The 19,711-nt window shown below is 39.4% G+C and overlaps 2 protein-coding genes across 2 annotated transcripts; both read right to left on the reverse strand.

Moving 5' to 3' along the window:
* Positions 1-7,367: 7,367 nt before the first annotated feature.
* LOC142529415 (uncharacterized) lies at positions 7,368-15,911 on the reverse strand. Its single transcript, XM_075634956.1, has 4 exons — positions 15,814-15,911; positions 14,994-15,612; positions 7,483-7,595; positions 7,368-7,371 (listed from the first exon to the last, which is right to left on the reverse strand). The coding sequence occupies exons 1-4, from the start codon at positions 15,909-15,911 to the stop codon at positions 7,368-7,370; spliced, it is 834 nt and encodes a 277-aa protein (XP_075491071.1).
* Positions 15,912-16,031: 120 nt separating this feature from the next.
* On the reverse strand, positions 16,032-19,401 carry LOC142529417 (uncharacterized). The gene is made up of 4 exons (XM_075634959.1): positions 17,586-19,401; positions 16,798-17,081; positions 16,657-16,740; positions 16,032-16,592 (listed from the first exon to the last, which is right to left on the reverse strand). The coding sequence occupies exons 1-4, from the start codon at positions 19,399-19,401 to the stop codon at positions 16,032-16,034; spliced, it is 2,745 nt and encodes a 914-aa protein (XP_075491074.1).
* Between the last annotated feature and the right edge of the window lie 310 nt (positions 19,402-19,711).

Genomic DNA, 19,711 nt, shown 5'->3' on the forward strand with positions numbered 1-19,711 from the left:
AATCTCAGAGGAATGTGTATTTGGCAACGGGTATGTTTCTGTGATTTATTTCTCTTCCAAACAAGTCGAGGAAACTAAGACAAGTCTCTGTAGTTGGAGCAACTGACAAGAAGTTTGTCTCCTATCCTTTTTGTTTTTGTTTATCCTGTGTAGACCTTAACATTTCGGCATAATAATTTACTTATTTTAAGTCATGTTCGTGTGATTCTGGAGACATGAATGTTTACTACACAATCTACAGTTCCACTAATTCTTGCTTTTACATATCCGCTAAAATAAAAAAATTGTAAAATTCTATTTGCAGGTACTTTTAAAGTATAATTCTTTTTTCTTAAAAAAAATTTCTCGAGTGATTATTATGCATATAAATTATTTATTACACAAGTAGGAGGATGACACACACCCAAATGGTATTTGATAAGCTTTTTCATAAAAACAAGGAAAACTTCTTCTTGACGCATCTTTGCAGCACAAATTCACGCAGTTGTTCAACTTGGCTTAATCTTAAAACAATAAGCATATCGATCTTAAAGAAATATATTTATACGCAGTTGTTCAACTTGGCTTCAAACTCTTTCGATGATACTTATAAAACATCTAATAAATAGTGGGATACATGGTCACAGTTATTCAGAAATACATAATATATATAATTGCATAAAAGTTTAGAAGATCTTTGTGACCATGATGTCAAAATTCATGATACAAATAACATTTAACTGTTTCAGAACCATCTACTTTTTAGTTGTAATTTCAGGTTTTTCGGACCATTGGATCATTTCAGCCGTTCAGATAAAACATCAGAAGTCCAAGTCATTTTTTCAAGAATGTCCAGCCGCATATTATCTTTACTCTGGTTGCAAGATATCGTCTGTCAAATTTGACCGGATCAAAGTCCTCTTTGCAATACACATGTTGAAATCGTTGAAATTCGAACTGCACTGCAACCGATCATACGAGTATTTTCAAAAAAGATACTGCTAGTTAAGCCGTTCAACAACTACTGTATTTAGAATGATTGCACAATATCCTTCTTACTTCCAAATGAAATAAAATTGTCTATTTCGTCCATAGTCTGTCAGAATTTTGAAAGGCTAGAAGCCTAAAGTCGCAAAAGCACAAGGAATATTAAATGAACATTTAACGATAGCTACGAAAAATGAAAGCAACGTGCCCATTTTGTCGGGTAACAGTACAGATGATCGTTGAAAATAAAACCGACCGTTGAAGATTTTCAGCTATATATGCAAATTTTCAAAGAGAAGAAAAAGATTCATAAATATTTTTGAAATTTTCTCAAATCCTGCATATTTCCAAGAAAATCGAGCACACTCAATCTTTCAATTTCAAATGGCTCACTTAACACACTCTTATTTATTAGAATATATCATATCATTAAGGATCAATCTGTGTTACTTACCAACTCAAGTCGTCAAGCTGGCCGTTGGGTTATCTTGTATTGTTTTCTGGTGAACTGATGGTTCTCAAAAATCTAGATATTGTAAAATAATCACTAGGAGTTTCAGCTTAAGTAATTATAAGTTTTAGTTGAAGTTTGTTATTATAAAACGTAGTAATCCAAAATCTTTTAGTGGAATCTTTCGTAAGTGAAAGAAAAGGTGACATATAAGTGTTATATCTGAATATCTATAAAAATATGTCTCATTTCATTAGGCACCTTACATTTTTGCATATTATTTTAAAGTTGTTTCTTGTCAATTACCGATTGCATTATATAGTTCATCACTATTCAAAACGAACCATTTCCGACTTTTCATTGGTCTTGCAAACCTAGCAATTCAAGAAGATTTCTAAGCAGTCTAAAAATTGTTAAGAATAATTCAAAGTTCAGAAATTTTTAAAAGAGTTTATTCACCCCCTCGAAACTAGCTCTAATATAATCCCATCAAAATATAAAACAAGGTTTTTTTATTATTAATTTAAAAATAAAAAAATATTTCAAAAATACTTTAAAATAAAACAAATATAAAAATTACGTTAAAACGTTATCGGAAAGAACAGATGCTGATACGTGGCGGCCAACAGCTCATCAAATATGTGCTTACGAAGCACAGATTCTCCGCCACCTGAGCAAATCCATGTTTCGTAAGCACGGATGCTTCACCATCTCAGCAAATCTATTCTTAATTGCCAACTCAATTAATTTTTCTTGTTCTTTTGCATTCAATAATAACACAAATTGATATCGAAGTACGTTCATTTTGTTCTTTTTCTTGAATAATTGAATCCTTTGTCAAATTTTTCTTGTGATTTCTGAAATATGTCGGATCAATTGGTGAAAATTATACAATATATTTTTAATTTTATAGACGCGTATTAAAATCTATAAAATATTGTGAACACTGATAGTTTTTCAATGAGTTGTAAATTTATTTTCCTGAAAGATATCTTCTTCGAGCATTCTGCTTAAATTTTCTCTCAAATTTCTTCGGCAAATGTCTAATATCGATGTACTCTTATATTTTGGTGGTCATGTAGTTATCGATAACGGATCGGTCGAATATAGTATTCCATGTATTAGACCGATACGAGTATTACAATCTATTAATTTGTTGGAGTTGATTGAAGTTGTGCATAAAATGTTAGGAATCGATCCAATGAATTTTACTCTGAAGTTGTCAACCAAATATTCATTCATGGATAGATCATCTTGGCATGAAATTCAAGTCAATCTCGATGATGATGATGATTTAGAGTTTATAATGCAATGTGACAATATGCATATGTTGCATTTATATGTGGAAGAAAATTCAATTGATAATCATATTGGTTTTGATGAACCTGAATCCTACGTTCCACATACATCCGATTCAAGGCTCAATAACTAACCCGATACTTCTACATATGGTGGTTTTCAGGATCTAGAATCTTATGTGCCACATGTCACTGAAGGACTCAACAATATAATTTCGATAATGTAAGTGGGTCGTGGAATCAATATATCAATGTCTCGTCGGAACAAAATCATGCTCCATATTGGCCAACTACAACATTAGATACGAGGGCTCGTTGTCCGGATCTGGCCACTAATGATGATATTTCTAGAAGTGATACTGAACACGATATGTCATATAGCGAGTTTGAAGAAGAAGAAGTGAATGATGATGAAGATGTGAATACATATTCAAATCCTGATGAGAGGACATCATCTTTGAAACCACCTCGTGAGACGTTATAGAGGCAAACCATACCATTTCTTTCTAACACTTCTGAAATGCCATCATTTTTCAACAAAGTTTTTGGGGAAGAGCCTCCTGATTCTGTCAGTGTACCTTCTGAAATGCAAACAAGCTATTATAATCCGGTAGAGATAAATTATGCGTAAATATGTTATTTAAATAAAATAATGATCTCATTGCATCTGTGAAGGATTATTCGTTAGAGTTGTCATGCGTGAGTACTGTGTCGTGGATAGCACACGCAGTTTGTGAAAATTACGTTGCCGAAATAATTCTTCTACGATCATTTGTCGATGGGGACTACGCTCTTCTTTAAAAGCCAAAACTGGTTATTGGAAAATAACAAAACATGGCAGGCCTCACACATGTATATCTACCAATGTGGGTATAGACCATCAAAACTTGAACAGTGATATGGTGGAACATACGCTATTGGGAGTTGTTCGTTGTGATCTTTCGTACGAGATTAAGTATATCATTGAAAATGTGAAAGATAAATATGGATATCAAATCTCGTACACGAAGGCATGACGAAGTTTGAAACATGCTATGGAAATTGTTTATGGTACATGGGAAAGCTCCGTTCAATTACTTCCAAAATATATGCATGCTCTGTCCAAATATAATCTGGGAACAGCTGTGGAGTGGAAACATCTCAGATCCAACATTGAAAGGATTAAGACACTGAACTATGTTTTCTAGGTATTAATGCCGTGTATTGATGGGTTTTGGCATTGTCGAAAAGTTATTAGTGCGATGGTACATACTTGTATACCAAATACAAGAACAAAATGTTGATTGCTATCACTGTGGGTGCAAACAATCAGGTTCTACCGCTACCATTTGCTATTGTGGATGAAGAAACATCAGATTCTTGGAAATGATTTTTGGAGAATCTAGGACGACATGTCGTTTGTGGTGAAAATGGTGTGTTTCTAATTTCTGATAGGCATAAGCGAATTGTGCGAGCAACTGAAGATCTACCCTATTTTCAACCTCCTTATTGTGTGCATCATTTTTTTTTGAGACATGTGTGTTCAAATTTTAATGCTAAATTCAAAGACGTGCATTTGAAATATTTATGCTGGGAGACATGCACACAAAATCAAATTTGCAAGTTTGAAGCTACAATGGAGGCAATCAAGAAAAAAAACATTTTGGGGCACATATATTTGGTCGGAATTGCGAAAGAAAAATGGAGTTTGGCTCATGACGGTGGTTGGCATCGTGTGGTGATGAAAACCAATATGTCGAAGTGTTTAAATAGTGTGTTAAGGATGCTCGTAGACTTCCTATATCTGCGATAGTACACTTGACATTTCTGAGGTGCGTACAATATTTCATTGAACGTGTGACAAGAGGTGGTCGTAAGGTTCAGGAAAATCAGCTGTGGTCAGATTATGCATGTCGGAAGTATGAGAAATGGACGAGAAAATATAGTGAACATCGTGTTGCCAAATATGATGTACGTTTGCAAAATGCTTCGATTGCAACTGTAGGAAGACCAAGTCGTGGCGAACATATGCAGGTGGTCAAGTTATCAACAAGTGATTGTTCATGTGGTAAATGGACGATTTTTGGTATCTCATGTTCCCATGCTATTTGCACCGCTAAGTGGCACTCGTTAGATCTCACGACACTTGTGCAGCTATGGTATAACATATATGAGTACTTAGCAATGTACGAGGTTAGATTTCAACCTCTTGCAGATGAGCGATACTGGGATCCTCCAACGTTCGAGTTGCACCACAACCCGGTTAAACGTGAAAGAAGAAGAGTTGGTAGGGATAGAACAACTCGATTGAGAAATTATATGCATAGACCGGTAGTTAGAGAGAGACAACAACGAACAAGGTGTAAGTAAATCACCTTATAGAGAGTTCACTAAGTTTCCACGATAATTATTCCCCGTTGTATTTATACTCATTAATTCAAATTATTTAATGGCCAAGAACACTTAATTATTTTATTTCCCCTTTCCCAAGTGACAAATAAATAATATCATTCAACCGTCGATTCAAACATTCCTAATAAAAATCTAAATTTAAATGATAAATGCAAACGATGTTCTTACCTAGGCCCAGTTGTGTGTTTCTCGCCGCCACTAGCGTCGTGGCACCGCCCAAGGCGCCCGTTCCTCGAGGGTGTAGCGCCATGGAGCTGCTTAGGTAGCGCCTAGGCGCTTGGTGCTCAGTGGTCTAGCGTTGCGGCACTGCCCATTGCTCAGCCTCGTAGCACCGAGGCGCTAGTTCATGGCGCCTAGGCGCTTGTTCTTTGCAATTCTGGCGCTGCAGCGCTGTTCCTTGGTGCTGCGGCGAACGGCGCCATCTTCTCAATAATTCAACATCCAAAATAGCCCCTAATTGTCATCAGTCAACCAATGGTTGCTTCCCTCCTGCACGACACAAAAACAACGAATATCAATGTAATTCTATTCGAAACTAATATAATTCAAATGGATTAACATATAAATTAAGTGCAATTCTTGCACTTATCAGTAATCACGCCTTATAAGGAAACAACTTCTGGTTAAAAAAATGGAGGTCCTAAACGCAGATGAAGTCTTTTAACAAGGCGTGCTCGCGCCTTGTTCGTACACTTCCTATGTAGCCCCAATAGTAGATGTCTTTTGAAAATGCGTGATCACGCCTTATAAGGAAACCACTTCTGGTTTTAAAAAAAATGGGGGTCCTAAACACAGATGAAGTCTTTTGACAAGGCATAATCACGCATTGTTCGTACACTTCCTCTGTAGCCCCAACAGTAGATGTTTTTTGACAAGGAGTGATCACATCCTCTGTTATTTTTTAAAAAAAATTGAAAAAAATTAAAAAAAAAAACAAAAAAGGGGCCAAAATGCAGCAGATGTATTCGGCTAAGGCGTGGTCATGCCCTACTCGAATACCTCTTTTGATGTCAAACAAAACATATTGTACTTTATCTCAATCTATTAAGTGCAATTCTTGCACTTATCAAAAATCCTAAATTATACATATTGTACTTTATCTCAATCTATTAAAACAACTTGTAGAACTAATACAATATAAACGATGCAACAATGCAAATGGTATAACAATACAAATGATATAGATTCAATCAAGTAGAAGAATCATCATCAAAATTACAATGATACAAATGACTCCCGGTTCCACAATCGGGTGGATTGCATCTTCTCGTCCCTCTACGCAATCAAACATATTAATGATTTTCCTCATTGGACGTAACTTGGAAAATTGATAGGTGAAATAACATTCTTCTCTGGTCGCATATCATGGACAAGATGTTGATGACCAATATTAAGTAGATTTGTGAAACTTTGTATGTTTGACCAAAATGGAGTTTGATAGTCCTGGGGACCAAACGAATGTAAGTCAGAAATCCCTGAATCACTGAAAAAACCAGGTGGAGTAGTAGAGTGTCCTGCAATATTCAACTCAGTTAACAGAACAGCAGTGGCAAACTCACTTGATTGCCTAACCATGTCACTTCTCCACTCGAATGATGATTGATGCGAAAAAAGAGAAGGTGTACTGAAATTTTGTTGGACATTAATTTGCCGACAAAAGTATTGTATGGATATTGTTGAAAACCAACAACATTAACTGTAGGTGATATTGTGCGTACAATTATTCGATTATACCATTGAAAATAATCTTCGTCAGTTTGCATCGTTCTCCCGTGTCGTCCCTCTTTAGCAACATATCTCAACCTACTATTCCACGTATTAATTGAATTTTTATGATATTGTCTCCAGTTTGTGTTTCGATGACTTGTTCTCGTGATATTATGAAGATCATCGTTGTCGAGAGCAGACCCTAGAATAGATTGTCGTCTTTTTGAATTGTCGCATCACGCGATTAGGACGATGCATCTCCACTATGTCAAAGCAAATAAGGTCACAAACACATTGCCATATTTTGTTGTCGTATGAATCAATAATCGTCTTTATATCTATATCATTCTTCTTGTAAATGATCCAATTAAACTGTAAAAAATATAAAGGTTATAATTTAAATTTTATTTAATCATAATAAATTTTAAAATTCATTTAATCAGAATAAAATACTAAACATTCAATAATACCTCATTATTATTCATACGATCTAGAGAATCCTTTATAATTCTTACAGTATGTGTGGGCGAATGTGTGTAACTAAATCCAATTCTTCACCTACAATTTATCAAAAAATTATGAGATATATACATGATATTACGACAATAAATTTCAAATATTTTATAAGAAAATATACATGATATTACGACAATAAATTTCAAATATTACCGTGCACCATATGGAGAAACTGGAATAATAACATCTGGATCAATGAGAGGTACAACTAATGTTAACACATCTCGGTCGAGGTTAACACATTTAATCCTGCTCCATGCCCATATCTGCTTATAATAATAAAAATAGTTAAACAAAAGTAACAAAAAAATTTGTTAAATAATCATAATACATTATTTATACCTGCATGATATATAATTGTCCAGCCACTATAGTATTTTCTATACGTGTTGCGTTACACAGCTCACGGTATAGAAATGATAAAACTGCACTACCTCAACTATAAGTGATATGAATCCTCGTACGAATGAGAAGCAAACACGATTAATTAGAATCGCGCCCTCAATTCAATAACGAACAAGGATCGATTAAGTTTTCCCGATCTTTTGAAACAAGTAACGATTTGTGATATTCACCTCTAAGCGATTAACACTTAGCAACAAATATCAACGAGAATAACAATCGAATTTCATACGAACCTTCAAAGAACTTGTTTTGACAATCCGTGCGAAAACAATCGACAAACGCCACAAAGATGCAATCTTTGATAAGTTTGATTTTGTGAAGAACAAAGCTAAAATAGCCTTGAATATTGAGAGAAATCTCCAATAATGTGTTTAAAAGTCTGAAAATCTCGTTCCTTGATTGATACAATGCATATATATTCAATAAAATAAGAAAAAGTAGTGTAAAAAGTCATCAAAAGAGTTGGCAACAAAGTTTTACACGGAACTGCGCGCGGTAGCGCGTGATCTCGCGCGGTGGCGCGCCATGTTCTGCACATTCCAATCGGGTGCGCGCGGTGGCGCAGGTTTACGCGTTGGGGCGCGCCATGTTCTGCCCGGTGCGCGCGGCAGCGCCGAAACACGAGCGATGGCGCGCGGCGGCGCCGGTTCATGCGCGCATGCGCGCGCGGCTGCACCGCTTCTGGCGCGGGGGCGCACGTGCTGCTGTCCTCATGGTCTTTTAGCACTTGAATTACATTCCAAACACTTCCATCATTGTGTCCATGTTCCTCAAGCTCCTCTAATTTAGACACCTCATTTATTGAACTTCCTTGGTAGTTTACCATGAATCCTTGAAGTGCTTCTTTAAACTTCTTGCTACGGCCCCTCGTTATAGGTCCTCCGGGCAACTCCAACGACTTCCATGCCTTCTTTGGTGCTTGACCGACCATGTTTGCATCATCCTCCCCTTCTTGAAAAGGATTTGTCCTCAAATCTTGACCATCTCCTACATCAAACAACGAAAGATCACTAACATTAAAAGTGGAACTGACATTGTACTCACCTGGTAAATCTAGTATGTAGGCATTGTCGTTAATCTTTTCAAGCACTTGAAATGGTCCATCACCCCTAGGGTAGGAGCTTCGAACGTCGCTTTTCTGGAAATCTTTCCTTCCTTAAGTGCAACCACACCCAATCTCCCTTTTCAAAAACCATCTTCTTCCTCCCCTTGTTGGCTTGCTTCGTGTATTGTGAATTCTTCTTCTCGATGTTAGCCTTGACCTTCTCATGCAAACTTCTAACAAATTCAGCCTTTTTCTTACCATCCATGTTCAACTTTCACTCACAGGCAAAGACATCAAATCCAAAGGAGTTAAAGGGTTAAAACCATAAACAATCTCAAATGGTGAATAATTCGTAGTAGAATGCATCACGGTCAGATACAATAGTTCTAGGCATACCATGCAACCTAACGACTTCCTTAAAGAACAAATCCGCAATGTTTGATGCATCATCGATTTTATGACAAACAATGAAATGTGCCATCTTAGAGAATCTATCAACAACAAAAAATATTGAATCCCTCCCCTTCTTAGTCCTAGGCAACCCCAAAACAAAATCCATAGAAATATCAACCCAAGGTTCACTAGGAACAGGAAGTGGTGTATACAATCCATGTGGTTGTGTTTTCGACTTAGCTTGTCTACAAGTTATGCACTTTTCACAAACACGTTCAACATCACGTTTCATATGTGGCCAATAAAAATGTTCATGCAAAGAACTCAAAGTTTTAGCCACACCAAAGTGCCCCATCAAACCACCTCCATGTGCCTCCCTCACAAGTAATTCACGAATTGATGACTTAGGAATGCACAATCAATCTTCTCTAAATAAAAACCCATTATCCAAATAAAATTTATCATGTGGACTATGCATGCATTTTTCAAATATCTCCTTAAGATCCTCATCCAAAAAATACAACTCTTTCACATGCTCAAACCCCAAAATTTTCGACTCCAAGGTAGAGATTAGTACGTACCTCCGTGATAGTGCGTCGGCCACTACATTTTTCTTACCTTGTTTGTACTTGATTATGTAGGGGAATGTTCCTATGAACGCCACCCACTTGGCATGCCGCTTGTTCAGTTTCTGTTGTCCCCTAAGGTACTTTAGAGACTTATGATCCGTATGGATCACAAACTCCTTAGGCCTCAAGTAGTGTTGCCACATATCCAAAGTCCTCACAAGCGCGTACAACTCTTTGTCATACGTTGGATAGTTCAACGCTGCTCCATTGAGTTTCTCACTAAAGTACGCCACTGGTCGTCCTCCTTGCATCAAAACCCCACCAATACCTATACCTGAAGCATCACATTCAATTTCAAAAGTATTAGAAAAATCCGGCAAAACAAGTAAAGGAGCATTAATTAATTTTTGTTTAATAATATTAAATGACTTCTCTTGCTCCTCGCCCCAATGGAATGGAACATTCTTTTTAATCACCGCTGTCATCGGTGCTGCCAGTGTGCTGAAATCCTTTACAAACCTCCTATAGAAGCTTGCAAGACCATGAAAACTTCGGACTTGACCAATAGTAGCAGGAGTTGGCCAATCTCGAATAGCACTTACCTTATCTTCATCCACTTGTATTCCCTGTGAACTTACCACAAAACCAAGAAAGACAAGCTTGCTTGTAAAAAAATCACATTTCTTTAAGTTAGCATACAAATTTTCAGCCCTTAGTGTGATTAGCACAAGTCTCAAGTGGTTAACATGCTCATCCAAGTTTTTGCTATACACTAGGATATCATCAAAATAAACCACAACAAACTTTCCTATGTATGCACGCAAAACATGATTCATTAACCTCATAAAGGTGCTAGGAAAGTTAGTTAATCCAAAAGGCATGACCATCCACTCATATAACCCATATTTGGTTTTAAATGCAGTTTTTCACTCATCATCTTCCCTCATCCTAATTTGGTGATAACCACTCTTCAAATCAACTTCGCTAAAGATACAAGCACCATGCAATCCATCTAACATATCATCTAGTCTAGGTATGGGATGCATATACTTAATGGTTATGTTATTAATTGCTCTACAATCTACACACATACTTCATGATCCATCTTTCTTAGGAACTAGTAAAACAGGTACAACACAAGGTGACATGGACTCACGCACAAAACCCCTATCTAACAACTCATTTACCTGCCGCTGAAGTTCCTTAGTCTCCTCCAGATTGCTCCTATAAGCTGGACGATTTGGCAATGCACTCCTGGGCACCAAATCAATTTGGTGCTCAATCCTCCTCAATGGTGGTAGTCCTTGAGGTAGCTCCTCCGGAAATATATCATCAAATTCCTGCAAAAGTGAAACAACAATGCTCGGAAGGGACCCGGCTATGTCACTTGTGTTAAGGAGAATCTCCTTGTAAAGAATCAACACAAGTGGTTCATGTGTGTGCATTAAATGTTTCAACTCACCTTTTTGGGTCATATATGTTTTCTTTTTGGCATCTTTTCTCTCAATTTCTTTTCTCTATTTTTTGTTGTGTATGGCTATCTCACCTTTTTGATCTCTCTTTCTTTCAGCCATCTCATCTTTTCTTTCAAGGGCCATCTCACTTTTGTTCTCACTCTTTTTTTCGGCCTCTTCTTTCTTCTTTTTTTCAATTGGTCCTCCAACACTTGCTTTGGGAACAAAGGAAGTAAAACAATGGGTTCTTTCTTGAGTACAAAAGAATATCTATTCCTAAACCCATCATGTGTTACTTGTCTATCATATTGACATGGTCTCTCTAACAAAATATGACAAACATGCATTGGCACCACATCACACAAAACTTCATCAACATAATTCCCAATCGAAAAAGAAACCAACACTTGTTTTGTCACCTTCACTTCCGCACAATCATTCAACCATTGATGCATATATGGTTGAGGATGCTTTAACGTAGGTATACCCAACTTTTCTACCATCTCACTACTAGCCACATTGATGCAACTTCCTCCATCTATAATAATGTTGCAAACCTTTCCACTGACAAAACATCTAGTATGGAACAAGTTTTCCCGCTGATTCGTCTCCTCTTCTTTGACTTGGGCACTCATGATACACCTAGTCACTAATGCCTCACCCACAACTGCTTCATATCCCTCATCAGGATCCTCTAATGCAGGCATCTCATCTTCATCCTCTCCATCATCTCCCTCACTATGAGATTCATACTCCCCATAAGTATTCAATACCATCACCCTTTTATTGGGACATTGGCTAGCAATATGTCCAACTCCTTGACACTTAAAACATTTGATATCTCTAGAACGATTAATAGGAGTTTCAGGTTTACCTTGCACTACCTGCTTAGGCGCCTCCTGTTTAATGTCAACTTTGGACTTGGTCACAACCTTGCCTTCTTCTCATTTAACAACGTTGGAACGCCAAGGTGTTGATGTATACCCCACTTGATTAGTGCGACCAACTCCTCTTCTCTTGGGTTGTTGCTCCACTTTTATCGCCATCTGCACCATCTCATCTATATCCAAATAGTGTCTAAGCTCCACTTGGTCTTGAATCTCCCTGTTTAAACCACACAAGAAACGAGCCATAGTAGCCTCACGATCCTCCTCTATGTTTGCTCTAATCATGACAACTTCCAACTCTTTATAGTAGTCCTCAACACTCTTCACACCCTGTCTCAAAGTTTGTAACCTCTTAAACATTTCTCTATAATAGTGATTCGGTACAAACCTCTTCCTCATTACTCTCTTCATCTCAGCCCAAGTTTCTATAGGCCTCTCATTGCATCTTTTCTTAGTGGTCAATAATTGATCCCACCAAATAAGTGCATAATCAACAAACTCAACCACGGCCAACCTAACCTTTTTAAGTTCAGAATAGTGGTGACAGTCAAAAACAAATTCAACTCGCTTTTCCCATTCTAGATAAGCCTCTGGGTCTGACTTACCATGGAACGACGGAATTTTCATCTTAATACTACCTATGTTACTATCTTCCTTATTCCCATCATCGTACCTACCCCGTACAGCTTCTCTTCTTCCCCTACCAAATCCTCTACATCTTCCGCTTCTACCACAGTTCTTGTTTTGACTCTCCTCTTCTCCTCCCAAATCATAATCATCATCTTCTTCTTCTTCTTCTTCGCCTCTACCCAAACCTTTAGGCTTAGATTTATTTTCACTAGTACTAACCTCAAGCCTATCCAACCTCTCATATAAAGGATCCAACTCAGTTCTCATCATCCTACTGAAATGCCCAAATAACGTCTCCATTTGAACCTTAGACAACCCATGGTTCGAACTCTCTCCTACCTCCCTCTCCATTTTACTTTCAGATTTTGTACCTGCAAGAAAATGTTAGTAGAAATAAAAGATATTCGTCACCCAAATTCTCACGATCACTCCAAAGAAATAACGCTCTCACTCAAATATTTTCACTCGAATGTGATAGTTCTCTCAAAAGTATGATCAATTTTTTTGTAAATCAAACTAACAAGATTCAACTCGTGGACACTCGCAACTGTCTCACTTGGACTGCACAAAACCAAGAACGCTAGAATAACGCAGATCTGATAATAGAACAAAGGATAACACGGATCTGAAATCAGAAATGAAAGTATAACACTGATCTGAAAACAGAACTAAATTTTAGAAAGATCTGAAAATAGAAACGAAAGGATAACACTGATCAGAATGAATTTTTTTTATTTTATTTTTTTAGACAGATCTGAAAATAGAAACTGTCACGCCCCGAAACTCGGGAATGACACCGACGTTGTTTAACAATCACACAATCGCAACAACAAGCCTCTTGTAGCACAGTATAAACCGAACCAGTTTATATATCATAATCTTAAATTAAATAACCATTGTCTTTACAATTCCCAAAATAAATAAGACGACATAGTTTTAATGCGGAAACGTAAATCTACTTAGAAATAACTTAAACTGTATTCCTTGAACGTTCACCATCCCCAGAACTGTTCGGACTCCTCATCCTCGAGTTCTTCTTCGGGCTTATCTGGGAAGGGTTGTAAGGGGGTGAGTATTTGGGAATACTCATTAAATGGGAGAAAATCGAGCACAATAAAGACAACATGCATAAATTTCGAGAATAAAAACATGACTTGCATACATACTTCATAAAAATGCATAACTTTGACACAACACTGCGACTCATCTACTTTCTACGATTTACTGACGTCAGTCCCTAATTTTTACTCATCTAAGGGGGCGAGGCCGTATAGCGGTTATGTCCCCCACCGCGTAAGGGTACGTCGTGGTTGGGATTCCCTCCCGTATACAGTCGACTCCTCACAGTGCTTTTGAAATCGTATGACAATTACACGAAAAGAGTAGAAAGGAGATTGTACTCGACTATTTATTTTTCTTGTAAAAATCGAAAACATGCATACCTGAATCCGAAATTTTAAAGTTTAAAATTAAGCCCACTTACAGAATATTTGATGCTAAAAACGTGGATGATTGGCTTAGAAGATAGGTCGCTCATTGATCCTCACTTTGGCGGCACTTCGGCGCGATTTTCCTTGGACGACTTTGAGTGGATTTCGGGCAGAGTTTGGCTATGGAGAGGCTGCTGAATTTCGTGAATTTCAGCAAGGGAATTTCGAGTTTTTAGTGTAGGGAATGCTAGGCTTTGATGTGGTATTTATAGGGGAGAAGGGTGGGGCTCAATATGGTAGCCCAATCATGCCTAAATTTGGTTCAAATCTCTCAATTTTGGCTCTCATCTCCTTGCCATTATTTCGAGATTCTTGATGCTTAATTAGTGAGACTTATTCCTTGATCTCATGCTCTCCATTGGTTCAAGATTTAGGTTGCTAGGTGAAAAGGATTTTGGTCAACCTTGGATGATTTAATTCCATGTACACTAGTATCTATCCATTCCCATACTAGGCAATTAATCTAGGAGGAATTTTCGAGATTCCCTAGCAATATCCCACCTCAATTCTTTTAATTTGTATGATACTCAATTCTTGCAAAAATTTTCCTTCCCAATTTCGAAATTTGCATGCTTTGGTGTAATATTATTGACTTAACAAAAGATTTTCCAACAACTATTTCCCATATACAAATATTATTCTAATGATAAAATATTGTTCTAAAATTTTCCTACAATATTTAATTATATACAAATTTTTGGTTCTCACATCCCTCCCTCCTTATGAGGAGTTTCGTCCTCGAAACTGGAGTTGGCTTGGTCTCCAAATAGGTAGGGATATTCCTTTCGCACCTTCTCTTCAACTTCCCAAGTTGCTTCTCGCTCGGTGTGGTTGGACCACTGTACCTTGACGTAGGGGATGATGCGTCGTCTGAGGACTTGTTCCTTGGTGTCCACGATTCTAATAGGGACTTCTTCGTATTTCAGTCCTTCTCCCAAGTTCCCTTCGATCAAGAGCGGTTCTACTTCTAATACGTGACTTGGGTCTGGAATGTACTTCCTTAGTTGGGACACATGGAACACGTTGTGTATCCTTGACATGCTTGGTGGTAATGCCAGTCTACATGCTAGCGTGCCCACTCTTTCTAAGATTTCAAAGGGTCCAACATATCGAGGGTTCAATTTCCCGGCCTTATTGAATCGGACAACTCCTCTCATAGGCGAGACTTTCACATAAGCCTTCTCGCCCACATGGAACTCCATAGGCCTTCTCCTAAGATTTCCCCAACTTTTCTGTCGATCTTGAGCTGCCTTGAGTTTCTCTCGGACAATTTTAACTTTGTCCACAATCATCTGCACTAGCTCGGGTCCCACTAAGGCTTTCTCTCCGACTTCATCCCAATAAAGTGGTGATCGAAATTTTCTTCCATAAAGGGCTTCGTATGGGGCCATTCCGATGCTGCTGTGATAGCTGTTGTTATAAGCAAACTCAATTAAGGGTAGATGAGTGCTCCAGTTGCTACCGAATTCAAGAGCGCACGCTCGCAGCATATCTTCTAAGGTCTGTATGGTTCTCTCCGTTTGCCCATCGGTTTGAGGATGATAGGCCGTACTTAGGGTCACTTTCGTTCCCATGGCCTCTTGAAAGCTCTTCCAAAAACGCGAAACGAACCTCGGGTCTCTGTCAGATAAGATGCTAACTGGCACTCCATGCAGTTTCACGATGTGGTCCATGTACAGTGAAGCCAACTTGTCGAGGTTGTAATTCATGCGGACGGGTAGGAAGTGTGCAGTCTTTGTGAGTCTGTCCACGATCACCCATATACCGTCGTGGCTTTGCCTAGACTTTGGCAATCCTACCACAAAATCCATGGAGATATGCTCCCACTTTCATTCGGGAATTTCCAAAGGTTGCAATAATCCCCCAGGTCGCTGGTGTTCTGCTTTGACCTGCTGGCATACCTGACATCTGGAGACGAATTCAGCTACATCTCTCTTCATGCCATTCCACCAGAAACTATTCTTGAGGTCCCTGTACATTTTCGTACTGCCTGGGTGGACTGAGAATTTTGACTTGTGCGCCTCTGCCATTATCTCTTGGCGAAGGTTATCACTGTCGGGCACACACAGTCTCCCTTTCATCCACAAGATTCCCTTATCGTCAATCTGATGACCTTGAGACTTCCCTTCTCTGACCTGCTCCTTAAGTTTAGTCAGTACCGGGTCTCGATCCTGGTTTAACTTGACGGTCTCCTGTAGGCATGGCTGGGCAGAGAGGGACGCTAGAGTTACCTTGCCACGGCCCTTCCGACTTAGCGCATCGGCCACTTTGTTCGCTTTACCCGGATGGTAGCTTATGGTCAAGTCATAATCTTTCAGAAGTTCGATCCATCGCCTTTGCCTCATATTAAGTTCCTTTTTAGGTGAACAAGTAATTGAGGCTCTAATGGTCTGTGAAGATTTCGCATTTAGCACCATAGAGATAGTGCCTCCAAATCTTTAAGGCGAAGACAACCGCTGCTAGTTCCAGGTCATGAGTAGGATAATTCTGCTCATGCGGTTTCAACTGCCTTGATGCGTAGGCGATCATTCTTCCTTCCTGCATGAGTACGCATCCCAGACCTTCCTTAGATGCGTCACTGTAGATGGTAAAAACCTTATTTTTTGCAGGCAATATTAACACTGGTGTGGATGCGAGTTTCTCCTTCAATGTCTGGAAACTCTTCTCACAATCGTCATCCCAGATGAATTTAGAATTCTTCTGTGTGAGCTTCGTCAGTGGCACGGCTATCGAGGAGAACCCTTCAACAAAATTTCGGTAGTAACCCGCCAATCCAAGAAAGCTTCTGATATCGGTGGCGTTCTTAGGTCTCGGCCACTCGGTAATTGCCTCTACTTTCCTTGGGTCCACTGACACTCCTTCTCTTGAAATCACGTGTCCTAGAAACGACACACTCCTTAGCCAGAATTCACACTTGCTGAACTTAGCGTATAGCTTATTCTCTCTTAAGGTCTGTAGTGCAAAGTGAAGGTGCTCCTCATGGCTCGTCTCGTCAGGAGAATAGACGAGGATATCGTCGATGAATACCACTACGAACTGATCCAGGAATGGCTTGAATACTCTGTTCATCAGGTCCATGAATGCTGCCGGTGCATTGGTCAGACCAAAAGGCATCACTGTGAATTCGTAATGCCCATACCTTGTTCGAAAGGCTGTCTTGGGGATATCTTCAGCCCTGACCTTCAACTGGTGATAACCTGTCCTCAGATCCAGTTTAGAAAAGACGGCGGCTCCTTTAAGCTGATCAAACAGATCGTCTATCCGAGGTAGAGGGTACCTGTTCTTGATGGTGATCTTGTTTAATTCTCTGTAGTCGATGCATAATCTCATACTACCGTCTTTTTTCTTTACGAAGAGTACTGGAGCTCCCCACGGGGACACACTTGGTCGAATCTGCCTTTTATCTATCAATTCTTGGAGTTGTTCTTTTAATTCCTTGAGTTCGGCTAGTGCCATTCTGTAGGGTGCTTTAGAGATTGGTGCAGCACCGGGAACCAAGTTGATTTCGAACTCAATCTCACGGTCCGGGACCGTCCCTGAGAGCTCTTCAGGAAAAACATCTGGGAACTCTCTCACTATCGGGATGTCTTCCAGTTTCATTTCGACTTCTTCTTTTCCTTCCCTGACCAGCGCTAGGTAGATGTCCTCCCCGGATTTCATGGCTTTCCAGGTTTGAGATGCGGAAAGTAGCAACTTCCGTTCCCTGGATTTACCATGAAACACGACTTCCTTCTGCTCTGCGGTTAGGAGTTTAACTCTCTTCCCTTTACAATCTACTATTGCACTGTTTCTTGCTAACCAATCCATTCCTAAGATTACGTCGAAATCGACCATGATTAGATGTATCAAATCGGCGCTAAAAGTCTGATCATTAATACTGATTCTACAATCTCTATAAATCTCGTTCGTTTCAACGGCTCTATTAGTAGGTGTGGCTATTCGGAAAGGTGCAGTTAGTTTATCAGGCTTACTTCCTAACTTCTTAGCAAACCTCTTAGACATAAAGGAATGTGTAGCACCACAGTCAAATAATGCGTAGGCAGGTACTGATTTAATTAAAATGGTACCTGACACGACTTCAGTTGCGTCGTCAGCCTCTTCCTGAGTCATGGCAAAGATCCTAGCATTGGGTTTGTCCTCCTTTGGTTTACTAGGGCCTGCTCCCGTATTTGGCCCAGTTCCTCTGTTTGGCCCTGCTGGTCGGTTGGCAGCGGTAGGACATTCTGCAATTCGGTGTCCCGCTTTCCCACATCCAAAGCATACACCGCTGGCCCTTCGGCATTCCCCGGAGTGCTTGAAGCCACATGTTGAGCATGGCTTGAGTCCTTGATTGTTATTGGCGGGGAATTTCCCTGAGGGAGGTCCACCCGACTGATTGGGCCTCTTGAACATTGGTCTGCCCTGAGAAGGCGGGTTGACAGGGGGTCGCTTGTTCCTGTTTTCCCCTTCTCTTCGACGAATATCAGTTTCGGCTCGGATAGCCGCACCCATCAAATCTGAAAAGTTGGCAGGTTGGTAGACCGCTAGAGCTGATTGGATTCTGCTGTTCAACCCCTTCTTAAAGCGGTGCAATTTCAGAACTTCATCCACCATAATCGCTGGAGCATATGATCCAAGGGCATTGAACTGAGACGTATATTCCACTACTGACATATCTGGGGCCTGCCTGAGATTTTCAAACTCACTTAGCTTTTGTAGTCTGACTTCTGCCGGGTAGTAGTGTTTCAGAAATGTTTCTTGGAAGATTCGCCATGTGATTGGTCCAGCAGGGGTCATAGCTGGCGAGACTGCTTCCCACCATTTAGCTGCCTTATCTTCCAAGAAGGGCACTATCACGTCCACTTTTAGTGCATCCGGGACTTCCAACAGTCTTAACTGAGTTTCCACGCTTTTTAGCCAACTCTGGCTAACTTCGGGGTCGGCAGCGCCACTGAAGGTTGGGCACCTGTTCTTGCGCAGTGACTCGTAATGAAACTTGACCCCATGCTGTGGTGGAGGTGGGGGCTGCTGATTAGCATTGGGGTTCACTAACCCCTGAAGTGTCGTTGCCACGATCGTGGCTATGGCCATTAGGTCCGCTTGATTGAGATTGAACTGAGGTGGAGGCCCGTTGCCTTCTTCATTAGTGTTGTTGTTGTTGTTGTTGTTGTTGTTGGCATAACGGGGGTTGCGGTTTTGTCTTGGTGGTCTACCGGCCATTTCCTACAAGTTAAACGCTTCTAAGAATTTGTTGTATATATAACAAGATTGAATAGATAAGTTATGCTGGAACAATTTAAGTTAATAAGTAAGCATAACTTGAATATACATGAACAGCTGAGATTAATAAATAATCATAATTTTATTAATTCTTTGAATGTAAGGAAACAACTAAATGAACAAAGCGTGCTGAATGGAAATAAATCATACTGATTGAAATAAAATAGCAACAATGGAAAGATAAACTCCTAGTAATAGAAAAGGTAACTAAGAACTCTAATCATCTATCTCTCCATCTCCTATGGCAGCT

This window comes from Primulina tabacum, chromosome 16, assembly GCF_025594145.1.
Source record: "Primulina tabacum isolate GXHZ01 chromosome 16, ASM2559414v2, whole genome shotgun sequence".
Lineage (NCBI taxonomy): Eukaryota > Viridiplantae > Streptophyta > Magnoliopsida > Lamiales > Gesneriaceae > Primulina > Primulina tabacum.